This window comes from Tyto alba, unplaced genomic scaffold (genome assembly GCF_018691265.1).
Source record: "Tyto alba isolate M040663 unplaced genomic scaffold, T.alba_DEE_v4.0 Super-Scaffold_30, whole genome shotgun sequence".
Lineage (NCBI taxonomy): Eukaryota > Metazoa > Chordata > Aves > Strigiformes > Tytonidae > Tyto > Tyto alba.
In genome coordinates this window covers 3164167-3186364 of record NW_024881305.1, presented here as the reverse complement: position 1 = coordinate 3186364, position 22198 = coordinate 3164167, and the positions used below count along the sequence as shown (strand labels likewise).

Below are 22198 nucleotides of genomic sequence, written 5' to 3'. Positions count from 1 at the left end.
AAACAGCTGCATGATGACTTCAGAAGCATCAGCTTTCAGCGTGCCTTCCCTTCCTCATGCTAAGGGAACAATACCTGCCCCAGGCAAGGCGAAGCGTCACCAACATGTCAGGGTTGGTTGAGACAGATCACCCCGTTAAACTCCCCCCTACTTGGAATCACACAAACACCTTTACACAATCAGCATTTCCCAGCGTGACTAAGAATACAATAACAAGTTTAATGTACAAAGAGACACACTGCTGTACCCAGACACCACTCCATCCATGCCAGCAGGAACTATGACCCCAGTGGGTGAATACACCGAATGCCTTGGATGTTCCTGTCCCGGCTCTGTTGGTGCAGAGGGGCCCCAGGCTCCAGGTCAGGGATGACAAGCCCCACGCCCACAGTGACAGCAGGAACCCTCCCTCCAGTCATTAAGTCCTGACACGGCTCCTGAGGGAGCTTCAGTCCTGCAGCTCTGCTGTAACTTGGGAGGGTCACAACAGGAAGCTTGCTTTAACTTCCGTCTTCTCTTGCTGCTCTTGGGACACTTCAGTGGAAGATGATCTTTTTATATTTGGAGTTGGGGATCTGTCCTCGTGACTTCAGCCTCCTGACTGCCTCCCGCATGTGTTTGGGCTGCAGAGGTGGCAGCTCCCCCCACTTCTCACACACATCCAGTGCTAAGCAACACAAACCAAAGAGTTGACATGAGCCGGACATCTAAGCTTAGCCAGTCTCCTGCTGTCTGAGCTTTAATTTTAAAAGCAACAGGTAACACTTTCATCCAGGGTTTAGGACTCGCATTTTGTTAGCACACAAAAACAAAACCACTTTGTGTGCCTCTCTTGGAATGAAGAGTCAGTCCCAGGGGCATTACTACGGGACCAGAATAAACTGCTTTTTAAACCACTCGGCTACTATGGAATATGCTGGTTTGAGTCAGGCAAGAGCTTATGATCTTTAAACCTTCTGCTCTAAAGCCACCCCGAGGTTAGGTGGGGTGGTTGTGTTCAGAAGTGACAGGAAGGTACAACCTACAGTGGACTTACAGGCCAGTTTCTTTTCTATCATTTACAGAATCATTCACAGCTCCTGCCAAGGACATGAAGCAATTAACAACGTGAAACAATTGACAGCAGCAGCAAAGCTGCTTCTCCAGACTGCCTCAGGCACCACAGCACTGCAGGGACAGCAGCAGCAAAACAGCATCACCCCAGGAAGGGTGACCCCGGCACACAGAGGCTGCCTTTTCTGGGACAAGTCTATAGGATCTGGTTGGCACCAAAGGTGGAACCACCTCCTCCTCCAGCCCAAGCAGAGCAGGGGCACAGCAGGGTCAGCCCGCTGCCCACAGGAAATCTTGGCTCATCCCATAAATTAAGAATCTTACAAGTTAAGAGGCTTAAATAACTCATTTCCCTGTGGGCTGAATTTGTGCTCGGCAGCATTAACGAAGAATCCTTACTGCCCCACTGCAGCCTGCTCACCGGCCAATGGACCGAGCAAGAACAGCTCTGTTACCCTCCCTGGAGAGGGGAGCACAGGAGGCCAGTGGTCACCAACCTCTGCTGCCTCCTGGGCAGCGATCCTGGCAGGATTAGAGGGAACCCCACGCTTCACCCCGCTCTCAGCTCAGCTCCTCGCTGCAGCGTTCTGCTGCTGGGGGTCCGAGCACCCCCCGGGACAGCAAGGCTGGGAACTGCAGAGTATCTGCTCTGCTGTAAGCAAGGAGTCTACCCCATTTTCTTACCTTCTCCCTCAACATTTGCCACTCACCTTCCTCCACCACCTCCCCAACGAAGACCTTGGAAATGCCGGACATGGCGATAACCACGTTCTGAGAGACAGAGGTGCCGGTGATGGACTGGATCAGCTGGACAAGCGGAGAGGGACAGTCAGCTGAGTGAGGTACACACAGCAGCGGTGAAACATTTTAACTCATCGTTAGAAGTCTGAGCCTGCAAGTACCAACCAAGGGCTACTGAAACACACAGAACAGCAGTAACAGAGCTTTAGGATTAGGTCCTACAGCTCTGGGCAGGTGCTGGCTGTTGAGGTTTTAGCTTACCCTCACACAGCTGCAGACCTTGTGCCAGCAACTACTTTTTCCCACTGCCTCATGGCCCCCCAGACCACTGTTATTTAAGATGAGCTCCTATCGAAACTGCATAAGCCACGCGAGGGCACTGAGCTAGACCCTAATGGGATAAGCTGATCTGATCATGGCCTCAGCCCCAGGAGCTGAGCTGCAGCTGAAGGGGGGAGCACCCACAGAGCCAGCTTAAGCCCCCAATAAGGCCACAGCCTGGCTTAGTAAGGCTCAGCCTCCTTGTTCCATTCAGATGCCGTCTGTGGCAAAGCATTACTGAAGCCGTACCCGTTTAATAGCAGCTTTGGGGAACGCAGACCGGCGATACATCTCATAACGGTTCAACTGTTCTTCAGAAAAGGAAGAGACCAGTATTCTGGAGCGGAAAGAATTGATCATTTACAGCAAAAATAAAAAGTCTGAAGCACTTCAGGCTCCTGCAACAGTTCTGCAAAGCCCTTCTACCACCCCAAGCCTCCTGTAGCACTAAGCAGAGCCAGGAAGAGAAAGGTTTGTAACGCAAAATGTCTGCACCCGTTCAGGAGGGACCGTGGACAGAGCTACGGACACCCTTAACCACAGCCTCATAAACTGGTTAAACAATAATTATTACACGGCTGCCCGTGGCAAACCCCCGCACAGTGTGTGGTCCCTCCCAAGCACCAGCCCCCCAGCGCTCACTGCATCTTCTGGATCTCGTCCTCGTCCACTTTGTGCTTCTTCTCCTTCCTCTCCTTCAGCTCCAGCTTCACCTTCTTGGCGGCGGATGGCTGCAGGCCGGGGTCCTCCCCGTCCACCGCCTCCCCTTCCGCGCTCCTCACCTGGGCGAGAGCACAGCGCTGGGCTCGGCGCCCCCACAGCCCGGCCAGCCCCTCCCGTTCCCCCCAGCCTTTCCCACCCCGGTGCCCCTAGTTCCCCGCCAGGCCCGGCCTCACCTCCCCGTCCGGCGCCTCCGCCCTGGGCTCGCCGCCCCCGCCGGCCTCTCCCGCCTCGCCCTCGCCCGCCATCTCCACCGCCGCCGGCTCCTCCGCGGCCGCCGCTCCGTCCCCCGCGGGGGATGAGGCGGCGGGCGGCGGCTCCGGGCCCTTGGCCGCAGCCCCGAGCTCCTCCCGGGCCGCCTCGCCGGGAGCCGCCATTGTCCCGCGCGGCCGCCGTCGCCGCCTGATGACGCGACGCTACGGCTGCCGCGAGGGGCCGCGCCTTGCCGGCGGAGGGGCGGGGCCTGTCGCCAGGGCAACGGGGCTCCGGGTGAGGCGGGGGGCCAGGCCCGGGGCGGGGATGGGGAAATTGGGGGAACTGGGAGGGAGGACAACGGGGGAACTGGGGTGGGAAGGGCTGGGGGCACTGGGGGAACTGGAGTGAGGGCCACAGGGGGAGCTAGGGGTGATGGAGTGGGAAGGGCTGGGGGGCACTGGGGGAACTGGGTTGGGAGGGGCTGAGGGGGCACTGGGGGCACTGAGGGAATTGGGGTAGGAAGGTCTGGGGGCACTGCGGGAACCGGAGGGAGGACCACAGGGGGAGCTAGGGGTAATGGAGTGGGAAGGGCCGGGGGGCAGTGGGGGAACTGAGGGAACTGGGGTGGGAAGGGACGGGGGCACTGGGGGAACTGGAGTGAGGGCCACAGGGGGAGCTAGGGGTGATGGAGTGGGAAGGGCCGGGGGGCACTGGGGGAACTGGGGTGGGAAGGGCCGGGGGGCAGTGGGGGAACTGGGGTGGGAAGGGCCGGGGGGCAGTGGGGGAACTGAGGGAACTGGGGTGGGAAGGGCTGTGGGACACTGGTGGAACTGGGGTAGGAAGGTCTGGGGGCACTGGCACAACTGGGTTGGGAGGGGCTGAGGGGGCACTGGGGGCACTGAGGGAATTGGGGTAGGAAGGTCTGGGGGCACAGCGGGAACCGGAGGGAGGACCACAGGGGGAGCTAGGGGTAATGGAGTGGGAAGGGCCGGGGGGCACTGGGGGAACTGGCGTGGGAAGGGCTGGGGGACACTGGGGGAACTGAGGGAACCGGGATGGGAAGGGACGGGGGCACTGGGGGAACTGGAGTGAGGGCCACAGGGGGAGCTAGGGGTGATGGAGTGGGAAGGGCCGGGGGGCACTGGGGGAACTGGGGTGGGAAGGGCCGGGGGGCAGTGGGGGAACTGAGGGAACTGGGGTGGGAAGGGCTGTGGGACACTGGGGGAACTGGAGTGAGGGCCACAGGGGGAACTAGGGGTGATGGAGTGGGAAGGGCTGGGGGGCACTGGTGGAACTGGAGTAGGAAGGTCTGGGGGCACTGGTGCAACTGGGTTGGGAGGGGCTGAGGGGGCACTGGGGGAACTGGGGTAGGAAGGTCTGGGGGCACAGCGGGAACCGGAGGGAGGGCCACAGGGGGAACTGGGGGCACTGGGGTGGGAAGGGCTGGTGCTGGGGTAGGGGGTGGTGGGGGCGAGGGGGGTCCCTGCAGGGAGCCAGGAGGGGCCGGGGGGGCGGGCGAGTCCCCTCCAGCTGCAGGAGTCCTTTTGTGCAGAGCTGGAGGAGAAGCTGGCGGTGCCAGAGGAGCTGTGCTACAGTGGGGCAGGTTGGGGATCCGCAGCTCAGTCTCGGGGCCCAGATCGAAGCTCCCAACGAGCCAGAGCCCCTCCAGGTATCACTGTGGGTTTCACACTAATGTGGTGTCTCGTAAGCAGGGATCAGTTTGGAGAGGCTGCCACAGTCCATCTTCTCCAACGTTTCTTTCTAACAGATCCCACTCCGGCAGCAGGGAGCGAGGGTCAGGCTGGGATGGTGGGGGGAAGCCCCAGCCCCTCCTCGGCCTCTGGATCCTCACCCAGCTGCTTTGTTTCTTTGTTTGTTGTGCTGGAAGGTGGGATAACATTAACACAGGGCTGCAGGATTCATTCTGGCATGGCAAATCCTGGAATGCCTTTGGCGAAAGGTGCTTAAAGGCATGAAATTCCCAGCGGCGCCTTTACGCATCCTCTTCCTCCTCTGTGCTGTTCGGTGGGCCCAAGCCCCCCGGGCAAAGACTCAGACAGATGCTCAGCGGCGCGAGGCCGGTGGTGGGTGCTGAGGGTGCGATCCCCTGCAAGTCTCCTCCTGTGTGTGTGACCCAACACGGGATCAGAACGAGCTCCCTTCACCTCCCCTGAGCATGAACCGCGCTGTAACAGGCTTCCCCAAACACAGGGATCAAAAACTGCCTGAGTCAACCTGTGCAAATCCTGTTTGAGGGAGAGAGCAGATGTCTCTTAGGACTGATACTGTTAATATTATGTGCAAATGAACCATCTGGCAGCATTTGAATTATTTTTTATGCTAGCTTATAGCGTTATACAGCGGATATCTGCTTCTACCCATTTCACTTCGCGGTGTAGACTGATCCTCAGCGTGCAATGCAAAGCACCAAGCCTCCCCGAAGACTTCCCTGTGGGAAAATAGCTGCAAAATTATCCATGAATATTCATCCTCCCAGTAAACATGCGGAGGGAAAACCCTGGTAAAGATATTCCTCCTTTATATCCATTCTCCTTTATATGCATCCTCCTTTATATACAATCCTTCTTTATATGCATCCTCCTGCATATGCATCCTCCCGTATATACGCCCCTGAGCTAACACCTGTGTGTATTTTACACCCGGCTCCTCCAGAATATTAGAAAACTGGGAGATGGAATTTGACCAAAACCTGCCCCTTTCACCCTGCAGCACGTGCTGGAATCCCCCCTTTTATATTATTCAGGCGTTCAACGAATAAAATTAACTAAAACGAGCCAAAGAATGAGGTGGAGCAAGGGGTTCGTTAAAAGAACAACTCCGCGGGGGGGGCGGGGCCGGCGCCCGAAGGCCACGCCCCCCTAGCCGCAGGTCCCGCCCCCCGCCAGGCCCCGCCCCGGAAGGCCGCTCGGGGGGCGTGGCTTGGCGGGAGGCGGTGGCGGCGGCGGCGGGCGGCGGTGGCCGGGCCGGGCCATGGGGAAAGAGCAGGAGCTGCTGGAGGCCGCCCGTACCGGGAACCTGCCCGCTGTGGAGAAGCTGTTATCGGGAAAACGCCTCAGCTCCGGCTTCGGGGGCTCCGGGGGGGGAGGAGGAGGAGGAGGAGGAGGAGGTGGAGGAGGAGGTGGCTCCGGGGGGGGAGGCGGCGGAGGAGGCGGCGGGAGCGGCGGTGTGGGGCACCCGCTGTCCAGTCTCCTCAGGTGAGCGCGGCCTGGGGGGGGCTGAGGGGGGGGTGTGAGGAGGGGGCTGGGGGCCTGGTGGGCAAGGGGGCCGGTGGGTTGTGGGGCAGGAGGGGCTTATATGGGGCAGGGGGACAAGAGAGGGTGCGGGGCCGTGGGGTGGGAGGTGGGGGAGGTAAGGAGAGCGCGGTTGGAGCCCAGGAGGTGAGGTCTGTGGGGATATAGAGTTGCGGGGTGTATGGGGGTGGGGGGGGGCTGCAGGGCGCGAAGAGGAGTGTATGAAATGGGTAGTATGAAATGGGGGGATTTAGGGTGACAGGGGAGGGAGGGGTGTGGGGAAGGGAGCAGGGGGACCTGTAGGGTCATTCATGAGGTGGGGGCTGTGGGTGAGGTAGGAGGTATGGGGGGGTTTGGGGTGTTGTAGCACTGTGGTGCAGGGAGGGAGAATGTAGCTATGGAGTTGTGTTGATAGGGGCTGGGGGTCTGGGCTGGGGGAAATGAGGTAGGGGGGCAGCTGTAGGGGTTTGGATGAGCTCTTGCGGTGGAGCGTGCGGGCGAGATGAGGGGATGTTGGAGGTCCCTGGGGGACACGGCTGTGGGCTTCGAGCATGGAGGGACTTGAGGAGGCCGGTCCCCTGGGGGTCTGGGCCAGCGTGGGCCAGAGGAGGAGGCGTGTTGGATGGGAATTGAGGGCCCAGGGGATGGGATGAGATGTTACAGGGGGCTGTGATGAATGTGGGGCGCGCATCCGTCACATGTGGGGTGTTTGAGGATGGGCTGGGGGAGCTCTGAGGGTTTGGTGCTGCCTGGGGGACCAGAGGTGTGAGGGGGCTGGTGGCAGGGCCCCTCAGGCTTGCGTGCCCTGAGGTGAGGAGCAGCAGGGGCCGGCGGGCTGGGAGAGGAGAGGAGTCTGTCTGGAGCAGGCGCTTCCAGGGCTGGGTGCTGCCCAGCAGTGGTGTGTCCCCCGAGACTCGGGCTGCTGCCGGCTACGGGGTTGTGTTGCGGATGCTGCTGGTTACTGTCGGTAGCTGCAGACTGGTGGAACTGGGAAAACGTGATGCATTTGGAGGAGGACTCTGGGTCAGGGTGCTGGCAGAGGCTGCTGATTCTGAAGCCAGGGCATGTGTAGGTTCCCATGGTGAGGAGAGCTGCTGGCTGAATTCACTGGGGCAGATGTGCAGCCAGGTGTTCGGCAGGGCGTCCTCTCGCTCTGTGCACGCTCGCCCTTCGTCAGTAATTTCCATGGCTTGCAGCAATACTCCTGTGCTTCTCCAGTCCAAAGTGGCTGGTGGCGTTTGGGGGTCGGCTGTGCTGCTCTGGGGAGCTGTACAAGCAGAAGGAGGGCACAGTCATTTGCTTTAGCATTTATAGTAGTGCTGTGTAATTTGCTGTTTTGAAGCTCTTAGACCTTTGTTAGTTTTTTATCCTCCCCTTTTTTTCAGTATCTCCCAAGGAAACCACTTGCTGGTGCGTTTCTTGAGTTTCAGCTTTTTGCCATTTCAGCTTCTGTGCTGGAACTGCTCCTGTTCCTTGAGCAACTGGTTTATACTGGGGCAAGGGGAGGAGGTTTGAGTCCTGCGCTGGGTGACACTGTCACTGTGCAGCCTGACTGTTTAGAGGGATATGAGTTCCCCATTTGTGACCAAATTTGATCCACTTTTCACATAACCTTATCAGCAGTCTGCTCTTGCACACTGAGCTGAATGGCAGAGACCTGCCAACATGGAGAGCTTGTGCTTTCCTGATGCATGCTTTTGCTCCTCTGAAATGTAAATCTGCTCTCGGGTCAAACTTGATTCTTCTCATTTAATATATTAAACACTCTGAGCCCTTGTTTTGAGTGGGAGATTGCTCTGACCACTTCAGGCACATCTACATTAGAAGATGGATGTACTTGCAGGGTGTTTAGATAAAGTGGAGAGGGTCAGTTGAGTTAAATACACACCACAAGTGTTATCAGCCTCTTGTTCTAACAGCTCCGTCGCACTTTCCGACAGTGCGTGGTGATGACGGCAACCTTTTTTCCCCGGTAAGACAACTGCTTGTGATACCAGCTGATTTGTGGAGTGGGCAGGCTGTTTGACGTCTGATCGGTTAGCGTGATTTTTCACATGTACGTGTGGTTTTATGTGTAGATACATATCTGAAGGATAGTAAATGTCACAGCTGTCATTCATAGCTTGTGTGTTCATTAACTTGGCTGTCTTAAATGTCTGTCAGTTGACACTATAACAATCTTCCCACCAAATTTACCAATCCCTGAACCCATTTTTCCCTGCTGCTGAGTTACAGTCAGGCTTTTTGCATGTTTACAATAGTGGCTCTCGTTCTGGAGGCGCGTTGGTGTTCCCAGCATGTTGGGAGTCCTTGCAGCGCGTCGTTAACTTGCTGTGTGAAATCTGCTGCAGCATCCCTGGATTTACAAGAGTTTGCATGCTTGCCCCGAATGTGATTGCAGACCTGTGTGGATTGTGATCTTGGTACCATGTCTGTACAAGCAGTTACTGCAGTATTCCTCGACCTCAGTGTTACAAACACCTGGCAGTGACCATGAGGATGATTCTGCTCTTCCCTGCAGTCACTTCTTGCAAACTGGCAGTGGGGTGGGAGTTTGGGGGGCTGTGGTGTGTGGGGTTGCAGCACTGGGAGAGCAGGAGGTTGCTGGGGACTGTTTGAGGGCTCGGGTGCTGCAGTGAAGGAGGCATGTTAAGATATCGAAAATGGGCTTTCTGTGATTTAGAGAATTTCTGATTGTTTCCAGCGCTCTGTCAACTTGTTGCGTTTTTACATTGGGTTAAATGACTCCATGTGAGAAGACTTCTGCTTGTTTTACAGTGATGAGGTTTTTATGAGGAACAGCTGCTAAATTTACCTGCAAGGAGAAGCATGACAATTGTTTGGGAAGCAGCTGGGCAGTCTTCAAAACTTGGTTTCTATAGCGTGGGCTCTAAGTGATTGATTACTATCTGTGAGATGGCTCCGATATACACAAGCTCTGCTGAAGGATGTATTACAGCAGCCAACATACTCCTTCGTGTCTCCTAAGTACAGCAGCAAAACATTAGGTTTTGGGGATTGGTTTTCAAAAAAAAGTAGCCAGACTAAGTTTTAAAGAGGCCTTAGTGTGTCAGGGAAGAAGTGCAGGCAGTTGTCTTCTGCCTGTGTGTCCCTCGTCTCTGTTGTGGTCTGTTTTCACTCTGCAAAGTGTGAAATTAACTCTTGGCCCTGGTGCTGAGCCTGATTACTGACTTGTTTGCTCATCTCTTGAGGTGTGCAATTCCTCCGGAGCACCTTTGCCTGCGGTTTCCCTGTTTCCTGGGGGTAGGGAGGATATTGCAATAAGTTTTCCACAGCAGGCATGGTATTTAATTATAGCTAACTTTGACTTTCTGTACTCCTTCAAAAATAACTTCAAGGGTTCGGAAACAGGGAATGTGAAATTTTGTCTGTCTGACACTTGATGGAAAGTTAAGGATGGGCAAATTAAAGGGACCTGCTGCTGTGGGAGGAGGGTGGAGGTGACAGAAGAGTCTGCACAGTGTCCACCCCACCAACCCCTGCCTCCTCTGGAGCGCAGCATCCCAATGTGTGCAGCAGGTCAAGAACAACTTCGGAATAACTTTAAAGTTGAAGGGTTTTCTCTTAGATCTTACTCCTATATCATGATTTATTTTCCTGATGATGATTGGATGCATTTTATAAATTAAAACCAGTAAATACGGACTGGACATGTGCCCAGAGAAAGTCACGTTGCCGGTTAAGTGGAAGCATTGATGGAGAAGGCTAAGGTGCTTCAGTTGGTGGCTAGTTGTCAAGGCTCTACAGTGCAGGAAGCTGCTTAAACAATAGATGTCTTCAGTGCTAGTGGGTAAAGAAATCACAAAATAGGTATCTGGAGCAGGGACATACACACAAGAAAGTATGTATGATAAAGCTGTATCTGAGAGAATTTAGATTACAAAGCTTTGTCATCGAGATTTGGAAGTATTTAGAAAAGGAGGTAAGACTGCTTTTATCCTTGCACAGAAGTGGGTCGGGCTGCAAGCTTCTGTCAGAATGGCCTTGTGCCTGTTACGAGAGCCAAACACAATTTCTTGGTTGGGCATCTGTGCAAATCATCTCTTGACACCCATGGAACTGCTTTGCAAAACCACAGTCAGTCTGCGAGATGAGAGGATGGCTGAAGCTGATGGGGTAGGGGTCCACATCAGCTGTAAAGAAAAGACAGGTTTAATTTTGGGGATGTGCATTGTGTGGGAAACCTTACCAATGCTAGAACATAGGAACTTTTCTAATGAAGGGTTTCTTACCCCTCGGTTGCGGTGGAGAAACCTGTCTGTGGTCAGTTCTGTATGTTTTGTTTTCCCTTCCTCAAACAACTTCTGGCAGCCGCCGCCTTTTTGCACCGTCATTTTGATTCCTGGTCCTGCTGAAGCTGCTCACGTATTTAAATATATCTCCTGATAAGGGAGCTGCTAAGCTGTTCTCCACTCCCTAAAGCTCGTTCCAAGAACAGGGTCATAAACGGTCGGTTGGGCCGGCAGAGCTCCCTTACTCCTTCCTCTGTCTGTATTCGGGTCTCTGATGTCAGCATGGCATTTAGTTCCCTTTTCTTTTTGTTTTAAGTCTCACTGCTTGGACTACCTGTTCTTGAAAGACCATCTCTGCTTCTGAGATGCCAGGCCCAACTTTTTCTGTGCAGTTCTGCAGCATTTCAGATGTCTCAGAAAAAAGTTTTGGATTAGGTATAAAACAGGCATTTCCTGGAAGAAAGCAGCGTGTTTGTGGGCATGGTGTGGGAAGCTGCATTCCCACTGTTACTCCTGGTAAGCGTTTGTGTTGAGCAGGGGGACTGCTCTGAGCTGGGACATTCATTGTTTTGTGCCCTTTTTTTACAAAGAGAGCAAATGCTGGTCTGTAGAGTTGTAGAAGATGCCCCCAGCAGTAAATTCTGTGGAATGTGTTGTTTTATCACATAAATTTAACTGCCCACCATGTTTTAATATAACTTCAATGTGAACTTTGTCAGGGTCTGAGACTTTAATAGTTCCTGCTTAGATCACCGAGCTGAGCCCTCTGGGTGTGAGACATGTGGACAAACTCCAAACAAAATCACCAATTTCTGCAGGTAAGCAGGAAGCAAGATGTGATAGACCGTGATAAGCCAAACAAGAAGCAAACGCAAAGATAGAATTAAAGATAAAGTCTCTCCCTAGGGGGTGAATGTGCTGCTGTGTAACGCTAAAAATATTAAGCAGGAAAATAAACCTCAGTGGAAAGCTAACGTGAAGAAGGGAGTGCAAACACCGGCTTGGGGTAAGAAGAAGGATATGGGGAGGGCGAGAAGCAGCGGAGGAGAGGGAGATCGGTTTCTGGCTTTTGCCAAAGCAGATGGTGGGGCTCACAAAGAGGTGGTGGCTTGCCAGGGTTTGGGGGGAGGCTTGGCTTCGTGCTGCCGTCCACGCAGCCTCCGGGATCTGCTCACGTAATGTGATCGCTGGGATCCGTTCAGGGCTTGGGAATCTGCTGAAAGGCAGGTCCAGGAGTCTGATGCAGATCCCCGTTCCTTGATCGTACCCTGGCTGTTCCGTTTTCAGAACATACCTCATGTAGCACGGGCAGAAGCATTTTTTGTAGATCAGTGAGCATCCACAGATAAAATCAACGTAACATAAACACATCTTAATGCTTGTAAGCAAAAGCAAGTCCAGAAATTAGAAATGTGTTGTGAATCCTTGAGGTTTCTTGGGTTTTGGGGGGCACTTCTGCCTAGAGGCTGCAGAATTTGGACGATTTTTTTTTTTTTTTTTTTTTTGCTGCTTCACTGTGAAGTTAAAGGCAGGAAGCAACAAAACAATCTGTGGCCTGAAATATCAAGCTTCATTCAGTAGGTTTTGCCAGTAGCAGTAAGGGATGAATTGTGTTAAAGCCAAATCTGCAGAAAAAGCTTTTTATTTTCATCTATTGATGTGAAAAGACTGGATCTTTGTTGATGGGAGGGGAAACTGAGGCTGCTGTCGAGCCCCAGATTGTATATGTAATCTTCTGTAAGTGTATCAAGGAGAAACTTCTGCTGTGAATTAGGACTTTTTTGTATACATCTGTTGTGGGGAAAGATTTGGTTCTTGCTTTACAGAAGCCACAGCAAGTGTTCTAGTCAATTTGCAGCAGTTATTACTGGTGAATATTTTGTTTGGTTTAGGAAATGACATGGTGTAATGGCTGAATACTTAGCGTAGCTTTAAATAGTCCAAATGTGGGTAAGAGTCAGAAAAATTATTTGTATTGAGAAAAAGTGGGGTTTTGTATTTGTTCTTGTGCGGCTGGATGATTTAAAGGAATGGTTTTAGAGCTACGTGTTTTCCCAGTGGTCTGAGTGTCCGGCTGCAGCCTCTGTGCCTGCTGCCTTTCCATCGGGAAGGGAGGTCCTGCACTGACCCTGTAGCTGACAGGAAAAAGAGGAATTGCCCCATTGGCTGTAAGGATGAGGCTGTCAGTGTGTCTGTCCATTCACAGGTATAATACCGCATTATGTGTGGCCAGGTCTTGTGATTAAGTGGCAAGTCCTGCAGTGTTTGGCTGAGATAGTGGCGAAGAACAGCAGCTAGGCTCCAAGGTCCAAACTTCCAGGATTGTGTGAAGGTGCAAAATATTTCCCTTACTTCCCCTTCCCCCGTAAAAAGGAAGTTGCTCCTGGTAACTTCGCATAAACCAGGGCTGAGTTGGAAATCACGAATGGGTCTTTTACTCTTTTTGGTGCTGTGATTAATGATCTCGCCCACTTTCAAACTGTCTTCTGTTCCACACCCTACCATACAAACAGCAAAGCAGGACAGATCTCTCTTTAATTAGATACCTGAATGTCGGTATTGCTAAGACTATTACTGCCACAGGCGTTAGGTGTGCACCTGCTCTTTTTTGTGAATTGTTTTCTAAGCACTTTTTAAATAATTCAGGAAGGCTGCAGTTATTGGCAATGACTCTTGAGTGTTTTGTATCTGTGTGATCTTCTAATTCAGCTTTGGAACATTTTATTTGCTTGCTTTGGTCAGCATGATTCTGTGATTAGGGTTGTGTCTGGGGAGGACTGGGTTCTTCTTGCTGTAAACTTGCTGTGGGATCTCGGACAAGTCACAGTAGCCATGCCCTGCTTTGCTCACCAAAGCCATGGGTGCTGCCTGGCTCTCTCTGTAGAGGACGACTTGGTTTTTATATAGCACCCAGGACTTGCTTGGAATGCACATGAAAATTGTTCTGTAGGTGGCTTCCTTTCTGTGAAACTCCTTTGGGAGAGTTTTGTCCTGCTTCCTTCCAGACACGCTGTGTGCAGTCTGAGGTTTCCATGCCATGCACAAGGGGCAGCGACCTGGTGCTGCCTGGTTTGGTTGGTAGAAAAGATGGTTAGATGTGAAGGGAGGTGCAGCGGTGCTGTGGAGGGTGTGCAAGAGCTGAATTAAATGGGGAAGGAGTTGGGAGCAGATGTGAATTGAAGTGGCGCGGCCTTCGAGCAAAATGCTCCGAGCGCAGGAGGTCGAATAGGAATCTCTCTGTTAACACTGAGTAAAAGTGTCTTAACTGTGTAGGCAGTGACTCAAATCCTCTGTGACTGATTAATCTAGCATTGGCTCTGTGATGTAGGTGGGTGTCCAGGCTAGGGAAAATTCTTCTGGCTATTGACTTCCCATCAGTCTTCACCCACGTGCCGAGTCCTCCGGTGTCCTGGGACTTGCTCTCTTGGGAGTGCCAACGTGTTTATGTCAGATGGAGGGTGAGAACACATTAGCTTAATTTTCACCTTGCTTTGAGAGTTTCTCAGCAGAGTGCTTTGAAGTGCCAAACAGGTTTTGGAAATATTCATATGCTCTTACAGGTCACCTCAAATACTCGATGGGCTAAGATGTGGTGTGAGGGATGTTAGGTGGGTCAGACTGTGTTGAGGATGCTGATGTCAGAACCAAGCTAGTTATTGCCTGCTGACAGATGCCAGGATTTAAATAGTTGCAGTATCCCCTTGCATTGCGGGGAGCTGGGACAGAAGCAGAGCCGAAGAGACAAGGCTCCCAGGGTGTTTTTTCCAATTGCTAGGTTACACTCCTTCCCAGGAGCATAATTGTACAGCTCTTAGCATTCACAAGGCTTGTAAGATTTGTGCTCTGCACCATCTTGCAAGGAACAGTAAAATGTGTCCATGACACAGAGTTTACTTATTTTCAATGCCCCGAATGACAAGACTGGCTCCGGAGCTGGCTGGAGTATCCTAAGCAGCTGTAAAAGCCTGAGGAGTGAGAAGGTGGTTTGTGTTCGGGGTGCCTGCAGGAGCGGTTTGAGCTGGGCACTGACAGGTTGGTTAAAATGCCAGGTGCAGTCCTGAAATTTGCATCATGAAGACTTTAGGGCTTGCTTTATTGATGCTGGAATTGGCAGCTGCATGCAGCATGTTCATGCAGGGGGATTTCTCTGTGTTTACCTTGGTGGCAGAGTAGATGCTTGGGAGACTTGAGTGGACTGAGTGGATGTTTGAGGGATTCCCTGATGGCTTTTTGATCTGTATACCCCAATTTATTATCCTACCGTTGAGCTGTGTGTAGGAATTCCAAGACCAAAAACCACAGCTATGTGTGTAAACAAATATGGGATATTTGAGCAATGAGATCCTGACATTTCCATAGCCTTGTTCCCCTCTACTTTTGTCTACAGTCCCAAAACTTAAGAAATGTCACTGCAGGTTTGAGTACATCCAGACGGCTCTGTGTTTGAAAGGCAGGAGCTACACAGAGTTTAGCTGGACACTGAATATTTAACAAACGGGTTTTGGCACTTAATAGTAAAATCTGAAGGTTACAACTAAGCTTGTCCAGCAGTTAGTTGCTGAGAGCGCTGGTCCTGTCTTCCCCCATCTTCTTTCCCTGATAGTCATTTGCGTTGTTGTGTGGCTGTGCCAGAATGAATCGCTCCAGCTGGCTGATCTAACAGAAAACTTTTGTTTTGTGAGGTTGCACAGTTCCTAGATCCAATAGGAGGGAAATGGCAGAAACCTGCAGGTGACAGTACGGAGGAGCAGGATCTCCTCTTCCCTTCTCTTTCGCGTGGAGACCAGCTGTCCTGCAGCAGCTCTCTGCATGCTCTAATTTGCATCTGCATATGGACTGCCTAAATAGCATGTATTTATGGAAGAAGAGCTGCTCAACTTGATGACGTGTGTCCTATGCTACTCCAGCTGATTAAGGCTGTTTGGCAGAGTGCTGAACTTTCTAAAGATGAATGTATGAAACCGTATTTGATATATTAGGAGCAGCTGAGCCAAGAAACAGTGTTCATCCAGTGGGATTTTTTTTTTTAAATGTAGTGTATTGTTTTAGTGAGATCGAAGGAAAAGCAAGCAGGATATAAAAGACATAAGTGAAAGGTGTGATACAAAATAGAGGTAATACATACAGATTACACCTGCGTTCATCCCAGACCAAAAGGGGAAAGTCCCCTCCCAGCTGCACTTGGACAAGGATAAGAGAAGTTCCTGGAGGCTGAGCTCCTTCCATCGCAGTGCCCGGGGGGCTGGCTAGCAGCAGCTTGAGTGTGTTAATGCCTCGACTCCCATGCGAGCCCTTTGCCTTTCCTGAGGAGCTTACATTGCATACAGCTCCATGCCAGGACTCGATGATGACGATCCTTCTGCCTGCACAGAGAGTGCTTGACATCTGGTGGGTGCTCTGCTGAGCTTTCCCAGCACGTCCGTGATCTTCCAGGCTGTGCCATCTTTTCTGCTCCATGGATACAGCTGCATCTCAGTAACGCTCTGGCTACGGGAACAGCTTCAAGGTGAAGTGTCCTCTTGAAATGAAGAAGGTGCCTTTGAATAAGGGTGATGGCCATTTCCTCTTGCCATTGACACCAGCTATGAGGTCCTGTCCAGTGCCAAGGTGGCACTGTCACTGTCCCAAGGAGCTCGCTCTCGAGTACAGCTTAGTCATGGAAATGAGATAAATCCTATTTCACAGAAACTGGTAAAAATAAAACTGTTGAGGATTGATTTGTTTCTATAGCAACAGACTGGAGAAGCTAATACAGCTGCTCTGCAGAAGGCAGAAAAACATAAATTGAAATGTTAGTCCACCTGGGACTGTAGCTGTCAGCAAAAGAAGGATCTTTAATAGACTGATGAAGGGGTAACAAGCTTAATTAAAGATGGAGGGCAGGAAGGTGTGAGCTGCATTTGAAAAGAAATTGGTGCTGTTTTTTTTATCCTATTTCCCAAAGGACTGCTTTCTGAACTTGCCTGTGCCACCCTCTCATGGGTGGGGAAATGTCCTGCTTACAGTAAGGCAGAGCTTTAATGCCATTCAGTACCTGGGTGTTCACCCTGTCAGGTGCACATTTTTAAACCTGAATTTAAAATTACTTTCTGTCCTGCAGTGAATCACCATGGCTTGCTTGAGAAATGCGTGAGGTTTATCAGGGAACCCCTTTGTTGTATGAACTGGGAGATGGCCTTTGAGAAGTCTGGATGAATTTCTGAGCTAAACCTTCTTCAACTTGAACTGAATGTGGAGTTGGATGTTCTATAATGTGTGTCAGCGCAGAGTTTTCTGTAAATTTTTGTGTTCTGGAAGAAAATCTTCTAGAACATCTAGACTGCTGGATAAGGTGCTTGAGTTGAACTCTTTATTTGTACAGTGTGTAGATTTGTGTAGGTTTTGACTTTATTTTTGCCTAAACCATGAGTTGAAGCAGACTCTAGTACATACTGTGCTGTTAAGGTGGCTGTTTTCCCCCATGGTTAGTAAAGGTCAACTGCTTAAAAGTTTGCCCTAAGATGCCAAGTGTGGAGACCACCGCATGTTTATGTACATTCTTGACTTGATGACATATCCCACCTTGCATGGCTATTAGGTGTTTCAGATTAAAATAAGTATATATATCTGAAACTAGCAGGATGTTAACAAAACTAGAGAAGTTGCTTTTAAAACAGGAGTGTGTGTGCAAGGCTTTTACCAAGCTCTCTCAGAGAGTCTGTGTTGTTTAGCTTAAGGAAAGTCAGAGCTTGACTTCATGTTGTTTAGGTTTGGTAAACCCAAATTACATTATCACTCTTCCCTTGTTACTTAAACACATGGTTTCTTTTAAAGGGAAATTTAATTTAAAAAATAAACCTCAAGCTTTTTCCAGCTAAAAGGAAGTGTCTGTAGTGCCGCATACTAAGGATGCAAGAGCATAACCCTGTCTAAAACCGAGTGCCATAAATATTATGTAAATACATTATCTCATTAGATATATATCTAATCCTATTGCCTGCTATTTCTCAGACTCTTAGGCCAAACAAGGCTGAAGATGTCATAGGTGGTCTTTCAGATCTAATATTGAAGTGGGTTGGAAATTAGGTGAAATGACTTTTGCCTCATTCTAATTAAGACTCTATGAGAAATCCTTTCAAGTTTGGCATCACGAAGTAAATTGCCTGGTTTTAGACTGTAATCCGATTAAAGAAGCCTGGCGGCTGGTAAGGTTTGAAGCCTGCCCGTGCAGTGATACAGATGGGCTCCCCAGACCCTTCCTTACTGCTTGTAATTTCAGAAATCAGCACAACATTTTTAGGAACAAAATTATAATAAAGCCTTGAACTCTGGAGACTTCAAAGCTTTGCGTTCTGGTCTTGGGTTCTGTTGCAAGGATTGTGAAGACCATCAGATGACTTAAATAAGGGACTGTGTGTCCCATGGATTTGGGGTTTTTTGCTAGTACTGCTTTCCAGTGTGTTTTCAAGTTGCGGTTTCTCCCTGCACAGTGTTAAGTCTGATAAAATGTTGGCTGTCATGTAACAGACGTTTAAATGACCTCAATTCATCCTGTGGGTGACTTCTGGTTGTCTTGGAGTGTCACTAATAACTACCTTTGCGCGGCTTAAAATTACTTGTGTTCCCCTTGTGACACTGGGCTCTATTTACAGCCTTGTTTCAGCCTGGTGGAGTCTGAAGCCATATGTCTGAACTCCTATGGCTCATCTCCATTTGAGTTAGAAACAGCTGAAAACACAGAGAACTTGGAGGACATGTGTAATTAGTGCTGGATTTGGTATTTTGCGAATATTTCCTTTAACCTCAGTGGGAATTATTTCACAGAAAGAGTGAAACAGGATGTGTCCTCGACATTCCTTTTCGCTGAACATAAAGACCTAAAAAGAAGAGAATCAGTTAAAAAGAGAAAAACCAACCAAACTGCAGTCTTTCTGATCTTCCAACCTGGAGGATGTCATTCGAACACTGTGTTTGGTGCCTGTGCTGCAAAGTGTCCAGCCCTGCTTTCCTGTTGAGCCTAGAAAAGACAGCCCAAAGGTGCTGTACATTGCAAGTACAACTTCAAAATGACTCAGAAAAGAGCCAAGTTGCTGTTTGCCTTCGTCTTCTCATTCTTGCTGCCATTATAGTACCTAGAGTTTCATCCTTGTGAATGTGGCATTTTTAACCTGAGCTATTCTCGTTAAGCTTTAATGATTTCCCGTGTCCCAAAGTGCTGGGCGGTGCAGCGTGGGCTCTGCTGCATGCTTGTTGGTTGGCATGATCTGGAACGAGCTTTTCAGATGCGGAGATAAATGGGGTGGATGTTGGCTCCTGAGGTGCAGTTAACAAATGTAAGAAATTTGAATCTTTAAGTGAACTTTTGAGTGTTAAACGTTGCATTTAAATTTGTGTGCATAAACATATAGTAAGCTTCTTTTTTTCTTGTGCATTGACCTTAATGGCTTCACAGAACTTGAGATTTCAGTCTCTGATACTATCTCTTTGAGGTAATTAAAGATTCTGGTTTTCCCCACAGCTCACTCACACTTGACTTAACGCTTTTTCTTCTAAATTCCTCAGGAAAGTTGGGTACAATTTAATGGTCTTCAGTGCTGCTCCAAGACATTTATGCAGCTTTACTGTCTGAGAAAAGGAGTTTGTGCTTTCCATCTCAAAAGCTGTAACTGTCAGTGGTGGGTAAGCTTTTGAAGCCATCTGAAATGCCTTAGGATCCTGGTAGTTATATGGGTATAAGTTGTTACAGCTGAGATGTAATTATTTGCTGGGATAGAGTTGCAATGACCCTGAAATTGTTTGGAGTAATGGAGAGTTTTATCCCTGCATAAGTTTATAATTTAGTAGTCTGACTTCCATATATACATTCCTCCTGTACATTAAAAATGTTAGCCTGGGAAAGGCTCTGCCACGAAAAGCTGCTCCTGGCTGAGAAAACTATTTAACAGAGAAAAAGCCCAGAACTGTTTCTGTATGCTTTCAAATAAGTGGGCAGAAATATTTTCAGGGGTTTTGAACATACTATCTTATGTTGGGTATGTGTCCCCTACCCTCCTCCCAAAGAAATATGTGTTTTTCCCTGGTGAGGAAAAAAGCTGTTTGAGGCTGGCTTGTCATCTTGGGCAAAATCAAATCTGGCAGGTGGATAAAAACAGAGCTGGAAGCTGAAGGTATACGGTGAAATGTGTGAGAAAGAGCTCTCCTTGCTGCCTGTTCCATTATTTATTCGGTTTACCAGTATTAGCGATGTCTACAGAAGTCTGCCAGCTCTCTGAGGAGCGGTCCCTGCCCTTCTGGCCTTCCCCACAGCTCTTCACAAGCAGTTAGCAGGGAAGGGACCTTAGCATTTAATACATATCATTTGGCTGGCTGACGTACTCCTGTTTTTCAGCTCTAACCTTATCTCTGTTCTACAGATAGCGTAGACAAGTAATGACAACTTTATAGGAGCTATCTCAGGATTCGGAAATAACTTACTGCCTCGACCATTTACTCTCATGTCTGCTTTTTAATGGGCTGGATTTCACAGATGCTTCCAGAGTAAAAGGATGTCCTTTTAATTTCCATCCTACTTTTCTTAAACTTCCGTAAGAACTGTTGTCTTCTCTTAAGTTGCTGCTTTCTCTGTTTGCTTGATGCATACCAGGAATGAGCAGGAGCTTATCACAGTGCTCTTTGAACGTGACCACTCAGGTATGTCCTTAATGTCCCCATCCAAGCCACCATGGGGTCACTTTTCTGTTTGCCTTTTTACCCTTACCATCTCTGCTCTGTTGTTTTGCTGTTACTTGCTCTTTGGGCATCCAGTTAAAAAGCTCATCAAGAAGGAATTTCATCTGGAGTCAGTGCAGTGGTATGTAGTTGCCTTGTTTGTGTCCCACATTGTTGCCAGTTAATTTCTTGTTCAGCCGTGTCTTTCTTTAGCCTTCAGGGACTTCTGATTAAGCCGGAGCACTGGGATTTGATACGTGCTTAAATTGAGCTGTGTGGGTGAAGCAGCTTGACTGCTGATGTGGGTTGTGTTGAAGGGCAATGTCTGCTCCAAATGCTTAAGTGGAAGCTTTGTCGTGGCTCTTAATTCTCCTGTCCCGCGATCCTTTCCTTGAGGGCTTCTTCTCCCATCCTATTGCATTCGTTCTTCAATATCAGAGGGACAAATTTCCTTTCTACTTAACATTTCTCCCTGCTTGTCTTGATATACTCGGATTGGCACCCTGCAAGTCTCTCCTGAAGGCATGTGTGGGGTCTTTCCTGCGTGTGTGGTGCCTTCTCCCCATCTGTCTGAACAATTAAGCACTTCAATGCCAGCGTAAATTCAAAGTCTTCATGTCACCAATCTTGACAATGTGACAGGGGAAATGGGATGTTGTATGAGCCCCTGTCTCTTTTTGTTTCCCTAAGGCAAAAGTGCACTCTAGATGCAGTTATTGGTAGAAAATAATTGCATTTTCTTTTTAATTGATGCAGGGAAGGGGTAATTCAGTCCCTGAATCTCTGTTTCTCTGGCTGTGCTTCACTTGGCCTATTTACCTGTTTTCCATCTATTCCATGTCACACACAAGCACTGCTGTTCAGCGTTTTGGGCATCAGTTCTAGGCAGCAACCAGTCTGAAAAGGAAGAAGTGGTTTGCTGTGGAAGCGAGTGGGCTGGCACGGTTTCATGCTGATAAGTCATGACGTGGGGATGGCTTTGCCTAGGCTGGAGGGCACGGTGGCCAAATGGGCCATCTGAGCTTGGCTGTCATGGGCCAGAGTGGGGAGAGGGCAGGTCTTCTGAGCACTCTTTGGCACTGAGAGGTGGGGAAAACGTGGAGGCATATTTATTTTCTCTGTATAGACCGTATCTAAGACTTAACCAGGAGGAGGGTGTCCGTGTTTAAATAATCACTATTCCCATACACTTCTAGATGCAAGGTTCCCTGCTAGAAGCCCCAGATTCCCACCAAGATGAATATTGGATTAGATCACTGTCAGTGCTGGGAAAAAATAGTAACTTTGACTTGTTCTAATTACGTTGATTTCATCTGAAAATGAACGTGTAGCTATTTTGCAGAGTAGATAGCTAGCAGAGGTTGGGACATTTTCTGCTATCCCAAAACACTTGGTGCATAAGTTCCCCCCATACAGGGGGGATGACAGGCAGTGGGAATGAAATGCACTCTGCCAGATTTTTTTTTTTTGCCCATGTTCCTTTTGGCAACATTTTTACTACAAAGTCAGACCTTTTGAGTCTGTCAAAAGGGAACAGTGCAGATGGACATGTACTGTTCAAGACACGATGCTCCATTTCTGTTGGTTGATTGTCATGTCTCTTGGGATTCTGTAGCTTGTTAAATCATCTCACAAAAGAAAAAGAGGGAGGGAAAATACAGTGCTAGGTTGCTAGCTGTAGCCAGCTCAGTGCTGCAGCATTAGCTGCTTGGTATATTTTGATTAGGAATTTGTGGTTGCCCAGGCAGCTTGCTTCCGTTTCTCTGGAAGTGCTGGATGGAGGGAAGGTGAAGGGAAAGTCTTCCACCTTTCTAAGGAATTGTGCTTCAGCAAAACCTGTGAGCCTGCACCATCTATATTTGTCCTGCTGTTTTTGTCTGCATCTAATTATTCTTACTTTTTTTTTTTTTTTTTTTAATACTGCATTTTCTTCCACTTAGTTACATCTTCTCCAGTACTGTGGAAACAGTAGAGCTT

The 22198-nt window shown here is 49.6% G+C and overlaps 2 protein-coding genes and 1 long non-coding RNA gene across 7 annotated transcripts in view; 2 read left to right on the top strand and 1 right to left on the bottom strand.

Moving 5' to 3' along the window:
• Positions 1 to 199: 199 nt before the first annotated feature.
• On the bottom strand, positions 200 to 3255 carry TAF11 (TATA-box binding protein associated factor 11). The gene is made up of 5 exons (XM_033009563.2): positions 3012 to 3255; positions 2758 to 2897; positions 2365 to 2452; positions 1764 to 1860; positions 200 to 667 (listed from the first exon to the last, which is right to left on the bottom strand). Exons 1-5 carry the CDS (start codon positions 3210 to 3212, stop codon positions 537 to 539), a joined length of 657 nt encoding a protein of 218 aa, XP_032865454.2. The 5' UTR covers positions 3213 to 3255; the 3' UTR covers positions 200 to 536.
• A 1336-nt stretch (positions 3256 to 4591) lies between these two features.
• Positions 4592 to 5830, top strand: LOC116965579. The gene is made up of 2 exons (XR_004409484.2): positions 4592 to 4699; positions 4799 to 5830. It is a non-coding gene; the product is annotated as an uncharacterized LOC116965579 (long non-coding RNA).
• A 115-nt stretch (positions 5831 to 5945) lies between these two features.
• The window catches only part of ANKS1A (ankyrin repeat and sterile alpha motif domain containing 1A), a 109919-nt gene continuing 93666 nt past the window's right edge, over positions 5946 to 22198 (top strand). For 3 of the 5 annotated variants that reach the window (XM_042799964.1, XM_042799961.1, XM_042799960.1), the window contains exon 1: positions 5946 to 6245. In XM_042799964.1, the coding sequence (XP_042655898.1) occupies positions 6022 to 6245 (224 nt within the window). In that variant the 5' untranslated portion in view covers positions 5946 to 6021. The remainder of the gene's footprint in view (positions 6246 to 22198) is intronic. The other 2 variants (XM_042799965.1, XM_042799962.1) reach the window with 1 other exon arrangement.

What these genes read in the sequence shown, in the direction of transcription:
- TAF11 (XM_033009563.2), bottom strand. Translation starts at nt 3,212, where the DNA reads ATGGCGGCTCCCGGCGAGGCGGCCCGGGAGGAGCTCGGGGCTGCGGCC. An exon ending in CGGAGGCGCCGGACGGGGAG is followed by an intron (nt 2,898 to 3,011) that starts GTGAGGCCGGGC and finishes GCTCTCGCCCAG; the next exon opens with GTGAGGAGCGCGGAAGGGGA. An exon ending in GACGAGATCCAGAAGATGCA is followed by an intron (nt 2,453 to 2,757) that starts GTGAGCGCTGGG and finishes TTTCCGCTCCAG; the next exon opens with AATACTGGTCTCTTCCTTTT.